Source organism: Melanostigma gelatinosum (genome assembly GCF_949748355.1).
Source record: "Melanostigma gelatinosum genome assembly, chromosome: 7".
Taxonomy (NCBI): domain Eukaryota; kingdom Metazoa; phylum Chordata; class Actinopteri; order Perciformes; family Zoarcidae; genus Melanostigma; species Melanostigma gelatinosum.
Window position 1 is genome coordinate 22,457,751 of NC_136640.1, and position 18,727 is coordinate 22,476,477.

General features: G+C 44.3%; 3 protein-coding genes across 3 annotated transcripts; 2 read left to right on the top strand and 1 right to left on the bottom strand.

Moving 5' to 3' along the window:
- Window positions 1-2,311: 2,311 nt before the first annotated feature.
- LOC306780096 (uncharacterized protein) lies at window positions 2,312-9,842 on the bottom strand (the record flags this gene model as incomplete). Its single annotated transcript, XM_079272305.1, has 4 exons — window positions 2,312-2,604; window positions 6,753-6,756; window positions 7,176-7,378; window positions 9,812-9,842. The coding sequence occupies 4 exons, from the start codon at window positions 9,840-9,842 to the stop codon at window positions 2,387-2,389; spliced, it is 456 nt and encodes a 151-aa protein (XP_079128431.1). The 3' UTR covers window positions 2,312-2,386.
- A 9-nt stretch (window positions 9,843-9,851) lies between these two features.
- On the top strand, window positions 9,852-13,927 carry LOC306779713 (uncharacterized protein). The gene is made up of 4 exons (XM_079271694.1): window positions 9,852-10,414; window positions 10,821-11,119; window positions 11,448-11,517; window positions 11,654-13,927. Exons 1-4 carry the CDS (start codon window positions 9,997-9,999, stop codon window positions 13,246-13,248), a joined length of 2,382 nt encoding a protein of 793 aa, XP_079127820.1. The 5' UTR covers window positions 9,852-9,996; the 3' UTR covers window positions 13,249-13,927.
- A 255-nt stretch (window positions 13,928-14,182) lies between these two features.
- LOC306779360 (uncharacterized protein) lies at window positions 14,183-18,727 on the top strand. The gene is made up of 4 exons (XM_079271235.1): window positions 14,183-14,301; window positions 15,957-16,287; window positions 16,690-16,752; window positions 17,081-18,727. Exons 1-4 carry the CDS (start codon window positions 14,287-14,289, stop codon window positions 18,502-18,504), a joined length of 1,833 nt encoding a protein of 610 aa, XP_079127361.1. The 5' UTR covers window positions 14,183-14,286; the 3' UTR covers window positions 18,505-18,727.

Below are 18,727 nucleotides of genomic sequence, written 5' to 3' on the forward strand. Positions count from 1 at the left end.
TAGTTTCTACCTCTGATGGTTTTATCTAAAATGACACATTTCTACAGCTTAATATTCTTTATATGATAAAACAAGATGTAAAACAGTCAGATTCTGGTTTGAACTAAACTTGGACTAAATATTTAGTGTGTGTATTTAGTCTGTAGAACAGTTTACTCACCAGAGTTTGTCAGAGACTCTGTTATGTTGTTGAGAAGAAGCTGCTGGATTCACTTGAATGTTTCTTCAGAGAGAAACAGAGAGACTTGTCTCGACTGCAGCTCTGCTGTCGCTGAGACTAACTTTACTTTCAATTCAGGAAACGTGACTTTGAAGTTCCTCTTTCAGTGTTGCTCCTCCTCTCAGTGAGGAAGTGGTGGACTAAGTATTCATCCTTCACAAAAGTACTACTACACACAAAATACTTCACTAAAAGTTAAAGTCTTGAATTGAAAACTTACTTTTATCTGATGTTTCTGGATTAATATTCCTGCTGCATTAATGTGCATGTTGCATGTTTTAACTTCTTTATATCCTGTTGTTGAGTTTAATCTGCATCAATGCATCATATTCTATGAGATCATCATGTTTGTAGCGTCTCTGTCCTGTGAGAACCACGTATCTCTAAAAATAACAGTCTGTTTTCAGCTTTGTGACGATGCATTTTCCAGCTGATCTAAGAGGCTTTTAAAGAGTTTATTTATCTGAAGAAGTAGAATGATTGTATCAACACATAAAGAAACACGTCATCCTTCAGTTTATCACAAACATTCAACATCAGCACATAAAGGAGCACTTCATCCTTCAGTTTATCACAAACATTCATCATCAACACATAAAATAACACTTCATCCTTCAGTTTATCACAAACATTCAACATCAGCACATAAAGGAGCACTTCATCCTTCAGTTCATCACAAACATTCATCATCAACACATAAAATAACACTTCATCCTTCAGTTTATCGCAAACATTCAACATCAACACATAAAGAAACACTTCATCCTTCAGTTAATCACAAACATTCATCATCAGCACATAAAGGAGCACTTCATCCTTCAGTTTATCACAAACATTCATCATCAACACATAAAATAACACTTCATCCTTCAGTTTATCGCAAACATTCAACATCAACACATAAAGAAACACTTCATCCTTCAGTTAATCACAAACATTCATCATCAGCACATAAAGGAACACTTCATCCTTCAGTTTATCACAAACATTCAACATCAGCACATAAAGGAACACTTCATCCTTCAGTTAATCACAAACATTCATCATCAACACATAAAATAACACTTCATCCTTCAGTTTATCGCAAACATTCAACATCAACACATAAAGAAACACTTCATCCTTCAGTTAATCACAAACATTCAACATCAACACATAAAGAAACACTTCATCCTTCAGTTAATCACAAACATTCATCATCAACACATAAAATAACACTTCATCCTTCAGTTTATCGCAAACATTCAACATCAACACATAAAGAAACACTTCATCCTTCAGTTAATCACAAACATTCATCATCAGCACATAAAGGAGCACTTCATCCTTCAGTTTATCACAAACATTCATCATCAACACATAAAATAACACTTCATCCTTCAGTTTATCGCAAACATTCAACATCAACACATAAAGAAACATTTCATCCTTCAGTTAATCACAAACATTCAACATCAACACATAAAGAAACACTTCATCCTTCAGTTTATCGCAAACATTCAACATCAACACATAAAGGAACACTTCATCCTTCAGTTCATCACAAACATTCAACATCAACACATAAAGGAACACTTCATCCTTCAGTTCATCACAAACATTCAACATCAACACATCCAGAGATACGTGGTTTTACCTGGACAGGAAGGGGATGAAAAACTGTCATCTGAAGAGAAACTAAAGGAGTCAGACAAATGTAGTAAAAAGTACAATACTTACCTCTTAGATGTAGTGGAGTATAAAGGTCAGTCCATACAAACTCTTCTTCTTCCTCTGCAGGTGTCTTCCTGATCCAAACATCTGAAGTTTCTGAAACTGACCGGATCTTTTAAACCACAAACACCACCGACCACAAACACACAGATCTTCACAGAACAACAAGCTTTTTCTTTGTGTGTGAAAACTTTTATTCTGAAAAGATGAAATTCAACATATAAAATCAGTCCCTGACAGCTGCGTGATCTGATCCTCTGAAACAGTTCGTTCCTCAGATTGCAGCTTCTTCACAGGAAACACGGAGCTCAAACAAACTTTGCGGTTGTCACATGTAGAAAAAATTAAAACCTCACAGAGGATGGAAAAAATGGCAACGTACACGGATAACAGACACTGAATCCACAGTCTGTAGCGTCTCTTGCGGCTGATGAAGCAGCAGCAGCAACGGCCTTAGTGGGCGTTCTTGGAGCAGCAGAGGTGCAGGAAATTTTTGAAGAACTTCCTGAACTCGGTGTTGAAGACGGTGTAGATGACGGGGTTGAGAGCGCTGTTGACGTAGCCGAGCCACGTCACCACGCTCATCAGGGCCGGTGGGACGTGGCAGTCCTGACAGCGAGCTTGCATCGTGTGGAGGACAAAGAACGGAGTCCAGCAGAACAAGAAGTCACCTGCAGGAGGAGGAGAAGACGAAGAAGAAGACGAAGAAGACGAAGAAGACGCAAAAGAAGAAGAAGAAGAAGAAGAAGAAGAAGAAGAAGAAGAAGAAGAAGAAGAAGAAGAAGAAGAAGAAGAAGAAGAAGAAGAAGAAGAAGAAGAAGAAGAAGAAGAAGAAGAAGAAGAAGAAGAAGAAGAAGAAGAAGAAGAAGAAGAAGAAGAAGAAGAAGAAGAAGAGTTTGTCTTGTAAGAAAGAAACACCAAGAATTTCACTTTTCACCTACTGACCAACTTAATTACATACCAAACGACTAACTTATCTATTAACCCTCCTATCTGACCCTGGATGGATTACAGAGCCCTCCTGGCCTGCAACTACATAATGTCACCCAAAGAGATTACCGAGCACAAACCATGAAGAGACTCAAAATAACCACAAAGACTCATAAAATGACTACAAAAAGACAACAAAAAAACAAAACTACAAAAAGATGAAAAAGAGCTGCATAGACACTCACGACTATGAAAAGACCAAAACAACTACGAATAGATACAAAACAACCTCAAAGAGAAGCAAAACTACAACAAAATACTTAAGTAAACCTTGCTTTGAGATTGTTTCATCTGATAGTTGGAGCTGTTTGGTTTGTGTAAAGCTCTTGGCTTTAAAAAACATTGAACTGATCCTTTTAACCAGCTTTCCAACCCGGCAGTCAGCAAAAGTAAAATGAGTAATACCAGAAATACTTTGTTACGAGAAAAACTCCTAATTCCTGCATTCAAAAATGTAATTAAATGTGCTGAATTCAATGTTCAGATCATTAAAGGACCCGTGAGTAGCATTTCATAAATGTATAATAATCACCTGAAAATAAGAATCGTTGTGTTTTTGTTAGCTTAGAATGAGCCGTTTATATCCTCATACGGAGCGGGTCCTCTCCTCGGATGTTCTACGGTGGCCCAGAATGGACAAACCAGACACTGATGGCTCTTCATGAGGCCATTCACGTTTTCTGCTCACTGTAGTCCTCCTAAACGCTTGGCACAAGTTTCAGTCGGTTGCAATCTGCAACCTCACCGCTAGGCCGCTAACTCCGACACGCTTCACCTTTAGCAGCAAACAACTATCGTCGATGTAAAGATATAATGGAGTAACGTCGACCTGAGCAGAGAATCAATGTCTTTCTCCCTCTGAGTGTGTTGTTATCGGAGCTTCTCTTTCCTTTGTTGACATAACTGGGTCGTGCTTTTAGTGCATGTGAGCGTGCACGACTGGTTAGCTCACGGCCGCCGCTCTGCACTGCGCTCATACGGTGGTAACAGCTGATAACGTCTTTGCCGACAAACGGCGTCATGGTGGAAGCGAAGCGCCCGCCCACCGGTTCCCCCTCAAGTAGACACTGTTAGCTCTGTCAGCGCTGTTAGCACCGTTAGCTGTCGCCATGTTGAGAGCCGGGAGGCAAAAGATAGGCTCGGAACTCCGTACTGAATGTAGTACAAGTACAACAATATTAGCATCAAAAACTACTTAAAGTACCAAAAGTAAAAGTACTCATTATGCCAAATGGCCCATTTCAGAAAAATATATGTAAAAGTTAATGTACAGCAAGTGGGTCAATATTGCGAATAAACCCTGACAGGGTGAGTATTTTATATACAGCTAGTTCAATCTATAATAGCAATTCACAATTTAATAGTTGATTTATATTTCGTATTAACAGAAGTAGAAGTAAAAAATAGCAAAAATCAAGTACAAGTATCTCAAAATTGTACTTCAGAGGCTACTGAATGTTTGCCTGTGTTATATTTATTGTTCAGGTTTGATTTGAGTAAAGGTTTCTTTGAGTTAAATTGTTTTATTTATTAGTTATGAGGCTCACAAAGAGCTCATCGTCATTATCACTTTCATCATAAACCTCACAGATGTCCCTGATTAATTGTGTTCCTGTTATCGGATGTGACGCCTTCACAATTCTAATAAAATACAAACAATTATTTTAACAAATTGCAACATTATTGCAACATTAAAGCAATGAAAACATTGAAGCATAACACAATTATAACACAGTAACATAGTGTAGATCAGGGATTCCCAAAGTGGGGTGCGCGAGCTGCCTCTAGGGGGTGCGCGAGAGGAAAAGTGTAATGGCGGTCTGATGGTGTAATAATATTAAATATTAAAAAAAAATGTAATTTTAATTTAAAAACTGTCAGGTGGGACATCTGAAGCTATCAGTCGTAAAAGAGGAGAGGGACAGAGAGAGAGAGAGGAATCGGAGGCGAGGGGAACCGAGAGGTGCGTTATTGGGGAGAGACCGGGAGAAGAAATCGAGCCAGAGTCAGAGGAAGATGAGACGGCGCAGACTGGGAAAAAAAGAGGAAATATGATGAAAAGTATCTGTGTCTGGGCTTCACTTGGATTGGCAACGCAGATTCCCCAAAGCCACAGTGCGTGGTGTGCAGTGAGGTTCTGGCTAACAGTCTGAAGCTCTTATTTACGTCGCCACCTGAACACCAAGCATGCCAGTGCAAGTCAAAAGCCCCTTACATTCTTTATATCGAAATTGGAGGAGTTACAAAACAGCCAAAAACAACTGCAGTCTCATTCATGTGTTGGTCTATAAATGACGCACTACGGGCTTCATATCTGGTTACAGAATAGCGAGAAAGGGGCTACCGCACACAATCACTGAAGACGTGAGCTTGCCAGCTGCCAGAGAGATGGTGGAATGTATGATTGGAGAGAAAGAAGCAAAAAAGTTGTGCATGATCCCGGTGTCCAACAACACTGTGTCGCGCCGCATCGATGCTTTGTCCGAAGACATCCTGGCTACATTAGGCGCTCATTAATTGTAAATTAAATGTGATAATCTGCCTCTGAGCCTGTGCGTGTGTGCTCGCATCAGTATTGCTCTTTAAAAGTGACGCCTTGTGTCACTGAAAGTTATTGAAACTTTGTTGCAGTGTTTCAGGGCGTTTTCACACCTTCAGTTTGTTTACTTTGTTCTGATTCAGGGATTAATATGATACAATGTTGCAGTTGCTCCTTTGTTCGGTTTGTGTTCACACTGCAACATTTAACAGCGGACTAAATCTTGTAAACAAATGCCACGCGCGAGCAAACTGTTCTCTCATTGGTCCGATTCTTATGCGGCTATGAAGGCTTAAAAGGCTCTGTTGCTTCTTTTTTTTTTTTTTTATTAAGGGGGGGGGGGGGGGTGCGCGAACCCGGTCGGGATGTAGAAGGGGGTGCGCGGCCTAAAAAGTTTGGGAACCGCTGGTGTAGATTATTCTCAAATATTGAGTACTTTTGGTACTTATGTGTATTTTGATCCTTTTACTTGAGAACAATTGTGACTCCATGACTTTTACTCGTACCAGAGTATTTGTACACTGTATTATTGCTACTTTTCCTCATGTCACCATGCCAGCAGAACTTCACCTCACGTCTATTTTTTTACTTGTTTCTCAATGTTTAGTCACACTTTTATGAACACAAATGAATCACAGCTAATGCAGACCGTCCTCTCTTTTAGGTTCAGGTTCATATTGATCCCATGTGAAATTAAAACTCTTAATTCTAAGAAACAATAAACTTTCTCTTTGTTCAAACTCAGCCCAGCACTTCCTCTTATCCCGGTTCTTATTGCTTTTCTCATCACTTTTAATGTCTTCTGTTGGGTTTTCATAGTTGTTATGTTTTTAATATCGGCTTGCTGTTAAAAATAATTCCCTCAGTAACGATCTGGTCATAAGGTCACAAGATGAAAATGTACCTGTTGTGACCATCTAAAAAAAGGAATTGTTGTTAAAAAATGTTTACCTTAAAATCCCATTAAATTAGTAGGCCACAGTAACTTATTGATGTACTTTAATGGGATGAATAATGGATAAATTAATGTTTATTATATATCAAGGGTAACAACCATATAACCTTAAAATGACCAATTAGCCAAATGTACTGGTTTACCTGCATGGTTTTTAAGGTGTAGAACTTCTTACCAACCCCTGACGACCAAATGACATGACCGCCATCCTTTGACTTAGACCTTGAAATATCAGTTTCTGTGATGACTTCCGGGCTTTTAAGTTACTTTTGAGAGATTTTTAACCATTTAAAAACTTGATATAAGCAGATACCATTAAAACCCCCTTAATGTACTGGGCTAGACGACAGACGGATAACAGAGAAAACATCTGTCTAATGTTTTTTTTGTCAGCAGCAGCTAATTAATGTTAATTACTGGGAAAGGCATGCACCCCTTAGAATTTACATAATTTGATCATTAAGGCGTTTTAAAGGGGAAATGTGAAATGTAATGGGTTCGTAAAATATTTCAGATTCACGTGTAAATTGGGAAGAATGTCAAGCACCCCTTAGATAAAGATATTTTTAAAGGTTATTGCTTTTCGAAATGAGTGGACAAATGAAGGGAACGCTGGTCTAAATGAAGGTGTTTGGTGTGATTTCAGGGGTAAATTACGGGTTATTTGGGTAATTTAAAGGTTTTTGGAGTATAACAAATACCCTGAACTCACGTGTAGGCTAATATTTCAACAGACAGCGTGGTGCGGTTGATCTCACCTCGGAGTAGACGAAGAGCGGCAGCACGAGCACCGCGAGCATCAGATCCGCCACCGCGAGACTGACGATGAAGTAGTTGGTGGTGGTCTTCAGCGCCTTCTCGGTGAACACGCTCAGACACACCAGCAGGTTCCCGCAGATGATCACCACGATCAGCAGCACTCCGTCCCCGGTCCGAGCCACAGCAGCGCGGCCACCGAGCTCTCATGAAGGCCGGGCCGGACACCGGTTCCCGCACTTTGGTCTCATCATGTTGTCACAGAGTCAAGACTCTAACGTGGAGCTCCAGAGCGCTCCGGTGCGCACTTTACGCAAACAAACTCCGCGTAAAACCGGATGGAGACCGGTTGAGTTTGGTTTTATCCACAAAATAAAAACACGCATTTACACCGCTAACTCATAGTTGTTAAACAAGTGCTCATAAAGTTCTGTTTGTCCTCTTGAAAAAAACATTTTGTGTCGTGAAGATGACAAAACAGATTTGATCAAAAGCGCAATAAAAATCCTCACATCATGAGAAAGTGGAGGAGGAAGTCCATGTCTCCTCTGTTAAAAGCTCTGTTGAAGAGTGACGACCAAGCGGGGCGTCTCTGCGGTCAAACCGCGGTGAGTGTGTCGGACTGCGGGTGTTTACCTGCAGCCTGCTAAAGGCCACTGGGGCCAAATTAGCCGCTTATCAGCTGCGCTTTACGGTGTCCTTCAGTCCTTGAGCTCCAGCAGGACATAGTCTGTCTATCTGACTGTCTGCCAGTCTGTCTCTCTGTCCGTGTGTGTGTGAGAGTGTGCGTGCGCGTGTGTGAGGTGACGAGCGCCCGCTGCAACAAATATCCACAACTTCATTTAACAGTTAATTAAAGAGGGCAGAGAGGTGCAGTAACAAGAAGCGAATATATATAATACACAATATAATATATTACAATATATAGGCTATACATCTTTAAACGGCATTATTTCACTTTAGAGGTGTAATTAAAGGCATTTAATGGGATTTTTTTTAAATTCCTGGTAGATTAGGATTATGACACATGATTATACACAGTCATGAGTGCTTCACAATAGACATTTGTCTCTGTGCTTTAGTTTCATGTCTGGCGGTTTGTGTGCTCATAATCTGTTCATTCATTTGCAGTGGCAGCTGGTCAATATGGCCATGGGGCATGGCCCCACCATGAGCCACACAAAAAATGGAAAAATAAATGAAATAAAAATTATAATAATCATAAATTGTCAATATTTGTGTTTTTGAACTATGGAATGTACCCAGTAATGTGTGTGAAATATGATATCTGCGCAAAATATATGCTTTTCCTGCTCGTCCTCTCCGCCTGTGTGCTCTCTGCTCGTGCTCTCTGTCTGTGTGCACGACACTCTGAGAACGCGCAGCTTGGGGGGCCTGATCGTTTTGGCCCAAAAGAGGCGGGTCTATGAAGCAGTTTAGCCAACTGCTGATTCAAGATATAAATGAGTGACATACAATTTAGCCAATCAGCGCCCTCAAATAGATTCAGCTGTGGGCCAGAACGATCAGGCCCCCCTCGCTGCGCGTTCTCGTCAGGAGAAGTCTCTACAGGCGAGCACTCCTCCTCCAAGACCCGTTTGAGAGGAGAACTTTGGCGGAGATTCTGCAGCCAAAGAGCTGATATCAGATCAGCCTGACCTCACAATCAGACAGCAGACTCGCGGGAAAGGGAAGCAGTACATGCGAAGCTTCTGTACCAGCTGTACACCAGACAGGTTTGGCTAGCTGGATGACGTCATGCTAATCATTTATTTAGCTTTTTAAAACGGGGACGGATCCAGCACGGACAGTTACGGGAGTGAGGGATGAGGAGGTAAGGAAACATGAGAACACCAGGGTAGGGAGTGAGGGATGAGGAGGTAAGGAAACATGAGAACACCAGGGTAGGGAGTGAGGGATGAGGAGGTAAGGAAACATGAGAACACCAGGACACACATGAGAACTCTGTCAAGCTACATATTGGACAAAGTGAACATCTTTTCTTCTACATAGCTGTCCTCAGTCTCATCTGCTTAACTTGGTCATGGAGGCATCAACATGTAACAGAGATGTTAAATTAACAGTGAAAACTCATCATAGCTTAATTTAACATCAGTATTCATAATTACACTTCATGTTTACTTCTCCTGATCTTTACCTCCTATAACAAGGTCCATAGGGGCATCTCAATAAATAAACATGTTATATTATATAAGTGTTATTTACTGATTTTTTTCGTGTTGGAATACATGTTAAATATTTAACTGCCAAGTAATAATGCGTGTTTGATACTTACATTTTTTTTTGCATGAAATCATACTGGGATGTTTGCTGAAATTGATAGGATGGCCCTACCTAGAACATTTTCCACCAGCCGCCACTGCATTCAGCATAATGAGTACTTTTACTTTGGGTACTTTTTAATATATTTTGATGCTACAAATATATTTACTGAGGTAGCATTTTGAATGCAAGACTTTTGTTTGTAACAGAGTGTTTTTACACTGCATTATTTCTTATTTTACTGAAGTGAAATATCAGAATAATTCCTCCACCATTGGATGTTTTCGCTTATTGTTCTTGGGGCGTCAGTCTGCCTTTATTTTGAAATGCGGATGTGACACCGGAAGCGGAGTACGGAACGTGTTTAGTGACGCACAGTCCGCCATGTAGGACATCTGAAAGTAACGTCGACACGGAAGAAAGGCGGTTGTTGTGTTTCAAGTCCAACGGACTCTTATTTAAGTTACTATTTACGCAAAAAAAATGCCCCGCGAACCGGCGGACACAGCAAGTTGATCTTTAGTGTCTGACCGAGGAAAAATGGAGGCGAGGTTCGGCAGCGAAGTGGCGTCGGTCGTGGAAGTTGCCATCCAGGCGACCGTGTCCGTTTTCAGGGATGTCTGGGCGAAAGAGGCGCCAAACACGCAGTGGGAAGAGGCGACGGTCGGCGAAATCCAGGAGATAGAGAAGAGCCTGGTGGTTCAGATCCACAAGGTGTTCACGGAGTTCTCCTCGGAGCTGTTCGAGGAGAACGAGGCTCTGCGGGCCAAAGTGGAGCAGCTGGAGGACGTGCTGCAGAAGAAAGCCGGGCAGCTGGAGCAGGAGCTGGAAGCCAGAGTGAGTCAGCTCGTCCGGGAGATGGAGCAGCTGGAGAAGGAGCTGAGGCGCATCGGGGAAGGCGGCAACAAGACGCAGGGAGGCCCGACCCACGTCCTGGTGCAGGACTGCTCTCTGATAGGTTAGTCGGTCGATCACTGTGGTGGTCACATGACTCATCAGTCAGTTACGTTGAGTTTAGGAAACATCTGGGGGGAGTGTTAGAATGTTGTGGGCTCAACAAGGTGATGAAGTTTATCTTTTAACTATGTGTGCAACAGTCTGTCACTAACTACTCTATTATGATAAGTCACAATTTACCAGAGACTAAGTCAGATTTTCTAATTGTGTCTGACTTAAAGCCCCAAACCTAAAGACATTTAATTTGCAATAATATGTAATATTTAAATGTAGTAAAACTGCACATTTGAGAAGCTGGAACAACTGACTCTTTGGCAGTTTTGCTCCTCATCGCACAACACATGCTTGGTATCTTGATCATGATGTGACATTATGTCTCTCTCTCTGTCTTTGACGCGTCACATCAGCACCGGTGTTGTCCATCTCCACCGGCCCTGCTGCCCCTCTGGTCAGTGCGAAGGAATCCACGTCAAACCCGGTGACAGCGGGGAGCCCTGAAGCTGTTCCCAGCCCCACAGCTGGATCAGTGACTGTCCCCAAACCAGCGACAGCCCCGACGGTGTTCGGCGACGGCCCCGCTCCCACGGTGCCGGTGGGTGTCGGCCAAGTCGTAGCCCAGCCTCCCGTCTCTGCAGCCTCTACTCCTCAAGGCGCCCCCAGTCCGGACTCCAGCACCGCCATCGGTGTGGACTCGGCACAGGAAAAGGTTGTGTGTTTCTCTGCTGTTTTTAGGTTTTTACTCTGCAGATCGTGATTTGTCTGAATGCAGCAATGTCTCTAAAACTGACCAACCGGAACTATGATATGTCCGTATACTTCAGCTGCATCTCAGTGGGGTTTGTGTCCCACTGTGGTGGAGCTGCAGTGTGTAATACAAGGACAAACAGGCTGATGCCAAACATAAATGTTTCTAAATAACTAGGAAGTATAATTCTGGGAAAACCTTTTGCTGTCGGGCTGCTGATTGAACGTCATTTAATGGAACCAATATTTTTAAATTCAACCTATCATACTTATTTTCTCATGCATCACAGAAATCTGTAGAAGAGGCACCTTCAGGGAGGCCGAGGAGGACTAGGAGAGCAACTTTTAAAATTGAAGAAGGTATGATCAGATTTCAGACAGTTGCTTCTTACAGGAATATGTAGAGGATGCAATCCTCTTGGAAAAAACAAACCATCAACATAAAATCTTTAAATAATAGACTTATTTTGTACATTTTTTTCTCTCCTATTTCCAGTTGCGACTGACGACATCGCCGAAGAGAAACAAATCCAGACGGGTGGAGTGCCGGGAAGGAGGCCTAGCAGAAAAGACGCACAGACAGCGAAGCGGTTCTCCTGCGAGCACTGCGACGTCACGTTTCATTTGAAGGGCGATCTGAAGAAACACGTGAAGGTCCACAAGAAGCCTTTCCCTTGCGAGAAGTGCGGCAGAAGTTTCCTGGAAAAGAAGTCTCTGGAAAACCACCTCTCGCGTCACGAGACGAGCAAAGCGCCCCTGCCCTTCCCCTGCTCCCAGTGCAAGAGGGCGTTCCGGAAGGACCAGTCGCTTCAGAACCATCTCAAGCTTCACCAGCGGGCGAAACCGCCGAAGCCGTTCGCCTGCGACCAGTGCGGGAAGACCTTCCGGATAGAGCGGTCTCTGGAAAACCACCTCCTGCGCCACGAGAAGTGGAAGCAGATGATCCAGTGCCAGCTCTGCGACAAGACCTGCAGGACGTCGGTGCAGCTGAGGTGCCACATGGCCGTGCACTCGGAGGAGCGGCCGTTCAGCTGCGCGACGTGCGGGAAGGAGTTCAAGAGCAAGGACACGCTCCGCTTCCACCAGATCGTTCACTCCAACTCCAAAAAGTATAAGTGCCCCATGTGCGAGGAGACGTTCAAATACGCCCACTCCCTGACCGTGCACAAGAGGAAACACACGGGCATCACGCCGTTCACGTGCACCGTGTGCATCCGGTCGTACCGGACCGGCACGGCTCTGAAAAGGCACAGCGTGGTGCACACGGGGGAGAAACCGTTTACCTGTCACATATGCGGTGCCCGGTTCAGCCTGAACAACAACCTCAAGCGGCACCTCCGCATTCACACGGGGGAGAAACCGCACTCCTGCCAGGAGTGCGGCAAGAGCTTCTCGGACAACACCAAGCTGAAGTCGCACATGCTCATCCATGGCGCCAGGAAGCCGTTCATGTGCGACCTGTGCGGGAAGACCTTCCTCTTCAACTGCAGGCTGCTGATCCACCAGAAGTACGTGCATGCGGACAGGAACCAGGAGGTGGACGGCACGCAGCGGTTATTCCAGACCAGGAAGCGGAACAAGTCGCTGGTGAAGCCGTTCAGCTGCAAGATATGCCTGAGGGGTTTCAGCGCCGCGGGCTCCCTCAAGCTCCACGAGAGGGGCCACTGCGAGCACAAGGAGTTCAACTGCGGCATATGTGGGAAGTCGTTCCACAACAAGTACTCTTTCGGGTACCACCAGAGGAGCCACGCGGGGGAGAAGCCCTTCGTCTGTGACGTGTGCGGCAAGAGGTTCTTCCACACCGGCAGCCTGAAGCAGCACGAGCGCATCCACACGGGGGAGAAGCCGTACAAGTGCGACCAGTGCGGCAAGGCCTTCCGAACGGACGGGAACTTCTACAGGCACCTGCGGATCCACACGGGCGAGAAGCAGTTTGAGTGCTTGTACTGCCACCGGAAGTTCCACCAGTCGAACCAGCTCAAGTCCCACATGCAGATCCACACGGGGGAGAAGCTGTACCCGTGCCAGCAGTGCTCCCGGGGTTTCTCGGACTCGAGGCAGCTGAAGAAGCACAGCTGCGACGGGCCGTAGGCGACGATGTCCCACCAAACGGGAGGACTTTGACAGCGTGTTGTATTAAGGGAAACCAAATTACTTGTGTGTGGATCAGTGCCTTTAGTTTCATCTTCATGATCTATTGTTGGGAGCAGGTAAAATTCATGAAATTAACATGCTAAATTATTGACTGAAGATTTGTATATTTACTTACCTGTGATAGCTTCACAGTGGCAAAGGGATGTTGGTTTGTCCTCATGAACTAAAAGCTTTTATTTTGCGCTCACTAACTCTTAGTTTTCATTAATCTTAGCAGGCTAGGGATTTATCCACAGTAATTAATACAGTAATCGATTGTAAAAGTAGCTGCAGCTCCACTCATTCGGAGTGTTGACAGTGAAGAATAGCAGCATTATTTGTGGTGTTTTTCGTTCAGTTTTTTTCTTTGTCTCAATAACCTCAGCTGTTAAAAACACAGACACTTCTGTCAAACACGTGAAATCCCAAATGTCGAGGTAAGATAATGTAAATGTTTTTAAGGTGACAATTGCAGCAACGATACCAGCTTCATGATTTCAAAAATGTGTTGTATGGCCTTATTTTCAGCAGCTGAAACTATCTTCTCCAGTTGAGTTTGTGTTTAAGTGAAGTTTGAGGGTTTTTTTTATTTTTTTTATCGGTATTTATGTTTTGTTTATTCGTAATATTCAATGAAAGGCCATTAAGATGGAATTATTTTCAAAGAAAATAACTCAAATTATTTTCTAATGTAGAAGTATGTGTATAATGGCATACTATTTTCTCGTTATTGCAATAAAAGAACATTTGCAATCGAAGCAAATTTCAAGAGTTTTATTTTGAAATATGACTACATTTGTGCCACTTCCATTTCCGGAATCAATGGCGCGGCTGTCTATCAGCACTGTTGTTAGGAGTCGGCTGTTAGCGTTGAAGGTAAAAATGTCAGAAAACGTAGTGTTTTATTCAGAAACAAAGTCCATCATTGAGACGGTGATTAAGACTGCTGTTGCTATCGGAAATTCCAAAGAAGAAAAATTAACTACGGAGCCAAATATGAGACGTGGTGAGGTGAGTCAACGTTTAGTATTACTGAGACTGCATGTCGGCATACGAACAACCACAATGGCTGCGGACACCAGTTGAGTGTTGACCGGGTCAGAAACACTGCAGCTGGGGGAGATGGGACCAACAGAAAGAAGTCACGTAGCGTAACAAAGATGGCGACCAATGTTACGTTCCGAGGGGAAACAAAGTTCTTCGTCCCTAATAAGCTGGACATTGCTACTTTAATATTGGTCTTCTTACGTTGTTTTTTTAAATTGTGAATGAATGTTTTTTAGAAATAGTGTCTGGTTTACACGGTCCATCACCGCCGTATGAAGGGTGGACTGTCTGCTCAAGATAACCTGGACTGGATAGTTTGTGCAGCAGTGGTGGGATGTAAGTTAACGTTATCACAGTACTTATCAAGTACTGTACTTCAGTACAATTCTGAAGTACTTTACTTGGATAACAGTCGACGTGTTCTTTTGTTTTTATGCTTTCTCCTTCCACTACGTTTTGGTGGTCAATGTATGTTTTGTTCCACGACATGAGTTATTTCCACATATAAGTTATTAATACAAAATATAAATCATCAAATAAACCATGATTATTATTATTATTATTATTGAGTATTGAGCTAAACACAAGCTGTAGAGTGTTGCAGGAATGAGTCTGTCTAAAACCAAGGAACCTATAAAAGAAGGTGTCATTATGCCAACGTGACAGCAATTGCAAAATGAACATGCTGTCAGGATGACGTAATGACCCTTCTTTCTTTTAAGGTTCCTTGGGTTGGCCTTCAAGAATGCATCACCCCTGCACCACCTTACCAATAATGTGTGTGTGTGTGTGTGTGTGTGTGTGTATATACACATCGGGTAAAATAAGTATTAAACGTGTTAGAAAAATTCACTCGAGACTGGTGTAAAAATCATTCATCATTGGACATTTATTCTTTGCAAAGAAGGAGACAGGGTTGATTCACATACAGAATGTACATCAAGACCGCTCGAAGATCTGTCTCCGATTCTCTGGTATTTATACTCAGCAAACAACATGTAGTGGGCTGGCACAGGGTAACACACACACATTTTGCGTTTCACACAGGCGTCTACGTATCTGGACACTTTAACTATTTGTTCGAGTACAAACGGTCACTTTCTTGTAAGTCATGATCGCAAATCAGCCCTGCGTAAGTATTGACGCTTTCTACACGTTTGCTACCATTCTTATTCAGGACAAACAGCTGACGTGTTCTTTCGGCAATCAACTGCTTCTTAATAGATTCAACATTTGCTGAAGATAGTGTCAGTGAAACACCACTGCCTTGAACACCACAGAGGAGATGAGCTTCTGTTAAATGTATCACATTCTTTAATTATTAAACGCACACTAATGAGTCATTTAGATTTTTCCCAACATGTCACCATTTTTCTCAGGAAATATATATCGCAGGGTGCTATTGACATGACATTTTCACCAGATGTCGGTAACAACCCAAGTAATCCATACATACAAAGAAAACCAAACAAATAAGTTCAGAAATTAAGTTGTGTGTAATAAAATGGAATTTACCCGCTATATATATATTAATGTGTGTGTGTGTGTATATATATATCATTACATCAGTAAATAATTTATAGTGAACAGTGTTGACCGCTTTATCTTAATCCTCACAGACGGATTTCGTGGAAATGTTGGCACGGGAGGCGACGAGAAAGATCGACGCCATTTTCTCCCAGCTGTCCTCAACGCTGCACGACGACAACAAGAGTCTGCAGGCCAGAGCGGGGCGGCTGGAGAGCGAGCTGAAGCTCACGGCTGAAAACTTGGAAAATGCCAAAACGTGGAGGGAAAACGTCCTGAGCGGCTGCCCCGTCCTGTTCGAGCAGACCGGCTTGATCTACACCTTGAAGCCCTTCGGGACATTGAAAAGAAAAACAGATAAATTGACGGAGGAAGTCACAGAAACAGCGCCCGCTGCTGGGATGGAGAGTGGACACGATGCTGGTGAGGAAAGAAAACCCACTACAAATGACTAACTCGATTAAAAGCTCATGTCCTCTTGGGAAAATAACAAGCAAAATGTGAAGTAGACACGGCACTCGGAGGGGAAGTGGGTTCCTTAAAACAGAACAATTCAACACGACTGCATCTGAGATTCACTGAACAGTTCATAATAACAGTGTAGAAATATTCCCTGGACTCTATATTGTACCCCAAACTTTATAAAATGCATCATGGATAGTCCATTAAATGATGTATATATGTTTTAGCACAGGGAAATATTACTTCCATCTAGTTTTAAAGGAAAATGTGTCCCAGACAGCATATTATTATTATTTACAATGTAATTAGTTGACTGACTGATGACTGCGTGTTTGTATTCTTTACTATTCATTCCTTGTTCAGATGTTGGAGAGGCAACGAAGGAGGTGAATTCTGAAGCTGAGTCCTTAACGGCCTGTCGACGAGGTGACATTTTAACTTAATTTCATGTGGAAGTAATTAACATTAATACACAGGAAGAAATGCATATATTCACCCATTCACACACTGATGGCAGGGGCTACCATGCAAGGTGCCACCTGCCATCAGGACTGTCTAATCATTCATACATCATGGTACAGCAAGAAGATGTCTGACCCAAGGACAGTGGAGCCGTGATCGATCCGCTCTACCAATGACCAGTCACCCAGTATTTTAACCAGCAGCTTAATGCCAAAATGTTCCCTTCTATAAAAAGAGTTGCCTCTCTTACTCCTGTGTGACAATTCGTATCTTTCTTTTCTCTCCTGTCTAGAAGCTGCAGAGGGTTACACCACGACAAACACGGCCGAATCCCAAAACGCTGACAGCCAGAACGCACGGGAGGCGCCAGCCAAGAGCAAAGGGAAGTCCTTCGTCTGCGGAGTCTGCAACAAGAGCTTCAACCGGCGCTTTCATCTGGCGAAGCACGCCAACACTCACAGAGAGCAGAGGCCGCTCGCCTGCGACCAGTGCCCGAGGAAATTCCGGAATGCGGCGACCCTCGAGCACCACCTGCTGCGGCACGAGGAGAGGAAGCACGCCGCCTTCGAGTGCCGTCTCTGCAAGAAGACGTTCAAGACCAAAATGTACCTGAAGACCCACCAGCTCGTCCACACGGACGCGAGGTCCTTCGCGTGCCCCGCCTGCGGGAAGGCCTTCAAAACCAAGCAAGCGCTGGGGGCCCACCAGGTCGTGCACACCGTCGAAAAGCCGCACAAGTGCGCCGAGTGCGGCGAGAGTTTCCGGTACGCGTTCACGCTGCAGTGCCACAAAAGCGTCCACACGGGGGAGCACCCTCACAAATGCACGGTGTGCGGCAAAGCGTTCAACAGGAGGAGGTCGCTCCGGACGCACCAGTCCGTCCACAGGGGGAAAATGTTCACGTGCGAGACGTGCGGAGCGGGCTTCACCCTGCAGCACAACCTGAAGAGGCACATTCGCATCCACACGGGCGAGAAACCCTTCAAATGTGACGTGTGTGGGAAGAGCTTCGTTCAGAACAAGCTGAAAGCGCACATGCTCCTTCACGGCGCCGCCAAGTCGTTCATGTGCGACCTGTGCGGCAAGACGTTTCTCTACAACTGCCAGCTGCAGAGACACCAGAAGGTCACCCACGACGAAAGACACGGCCAGGTCATCAGAAAACGAACCCGAGGCAACCGCCGAGTCATCTATCGGCAGGACAAAACCACGGTGGACATGACGCCGTTCAGCTGCCGGACCTGCCGCAAGGGCTTCGACACGGCGGGCTCGCTGAGGAGACACGAGCTCATTCACACGGGGCGGAAGCAGTACAGCTGCGACGCGTGCGGGAAGTCTTTCTTCTACAAAGCCACGTACGACTACCACCAACGGATCCACTCTGGGGAGCGGCCGTTCGGGTGCGACGTGTGCGGGAAGAGGTTCATCATCCGCCAGGCGCTCAAGTCCCACGAGCTGCAGCACTCCGGGGAGAAGCCGCACACGTGCGAGCACTGCGGCAAGGCGTTCAGGATCTACACGAACTACCTGAGGCACCTGCGGGTCCACACGGGGGAGAAGCCCTACGAGTGCGAGGTCTGCGGCGTGAGGTTCAGGCAGCTCGGACACGTCAAGTTTCACATGCAGGTCCACACGGGAGAGAGGCCGTATTCCTGCGGCGGCTGTGGACTTGGGTTTTCGGACTCGAGACTGCTCAAGAGACACAACTGCGGCTGAGGAGTACCAGAACATGTTAGGGAGCGCGCCTGAAGCCGAGCAGCTGGTGAGAATCATGACAACGCAGCAGGGAAAAAAATTCTCACGTGTGTTCCTGTTCCTGAAATGTATGAAAGCTACACAAACATTTAACTAGAACCAAAACCATCTTGAAGAGAATGTTTCCTTTGAAAATGTTTACAGCTCTCACTGCGGGAGCTGTAACTGAACTACAAACCTAAAA

Excerpts from the sequence above, each read along its gene's own strand:
- LOC306779713 (XM_079271694.1), top strand. The coding sequence starts at position 9,997 with ATGGAGGCGAGGTTCGGCAGCGAAGTGGCGTCGGTCGTGGAAGTTGCC. Across the intron at positions 10,415-10,820 it reads GCAGGACTGCTCTCTGATAG|CACCGGTGTTGTCCATCTCC; the intron begins GTTAGTCGGTCG and ends GCGTCACATCAG. Across the intron at positions 11,120-11,447 it reads TGGACTCGGCACAGGAAAAG|AAATCTGTAGAAGAGGCACC; the intron begins GTTGTGTGTTTC and ends CATGCATCACAG.
- LOC306779360 (XM_079271235.1), top strand. Across the intron at positions 16,288-16,689 it reads GGAGAGTGGACACGATGCTG|ATGTTGGAGAGGCAACGAAG; the intron begins GTGAGGAAAGAA and ends TTCCTTGTTCAG. Across the intron at positions 16,753-17,080 it reads CTTAACGGCCTGTCGACGAG|AAGCTGCAGAGGGTTACACC; the intron begins GTGACATTTTAA and ends TCTCCTGTCTAG.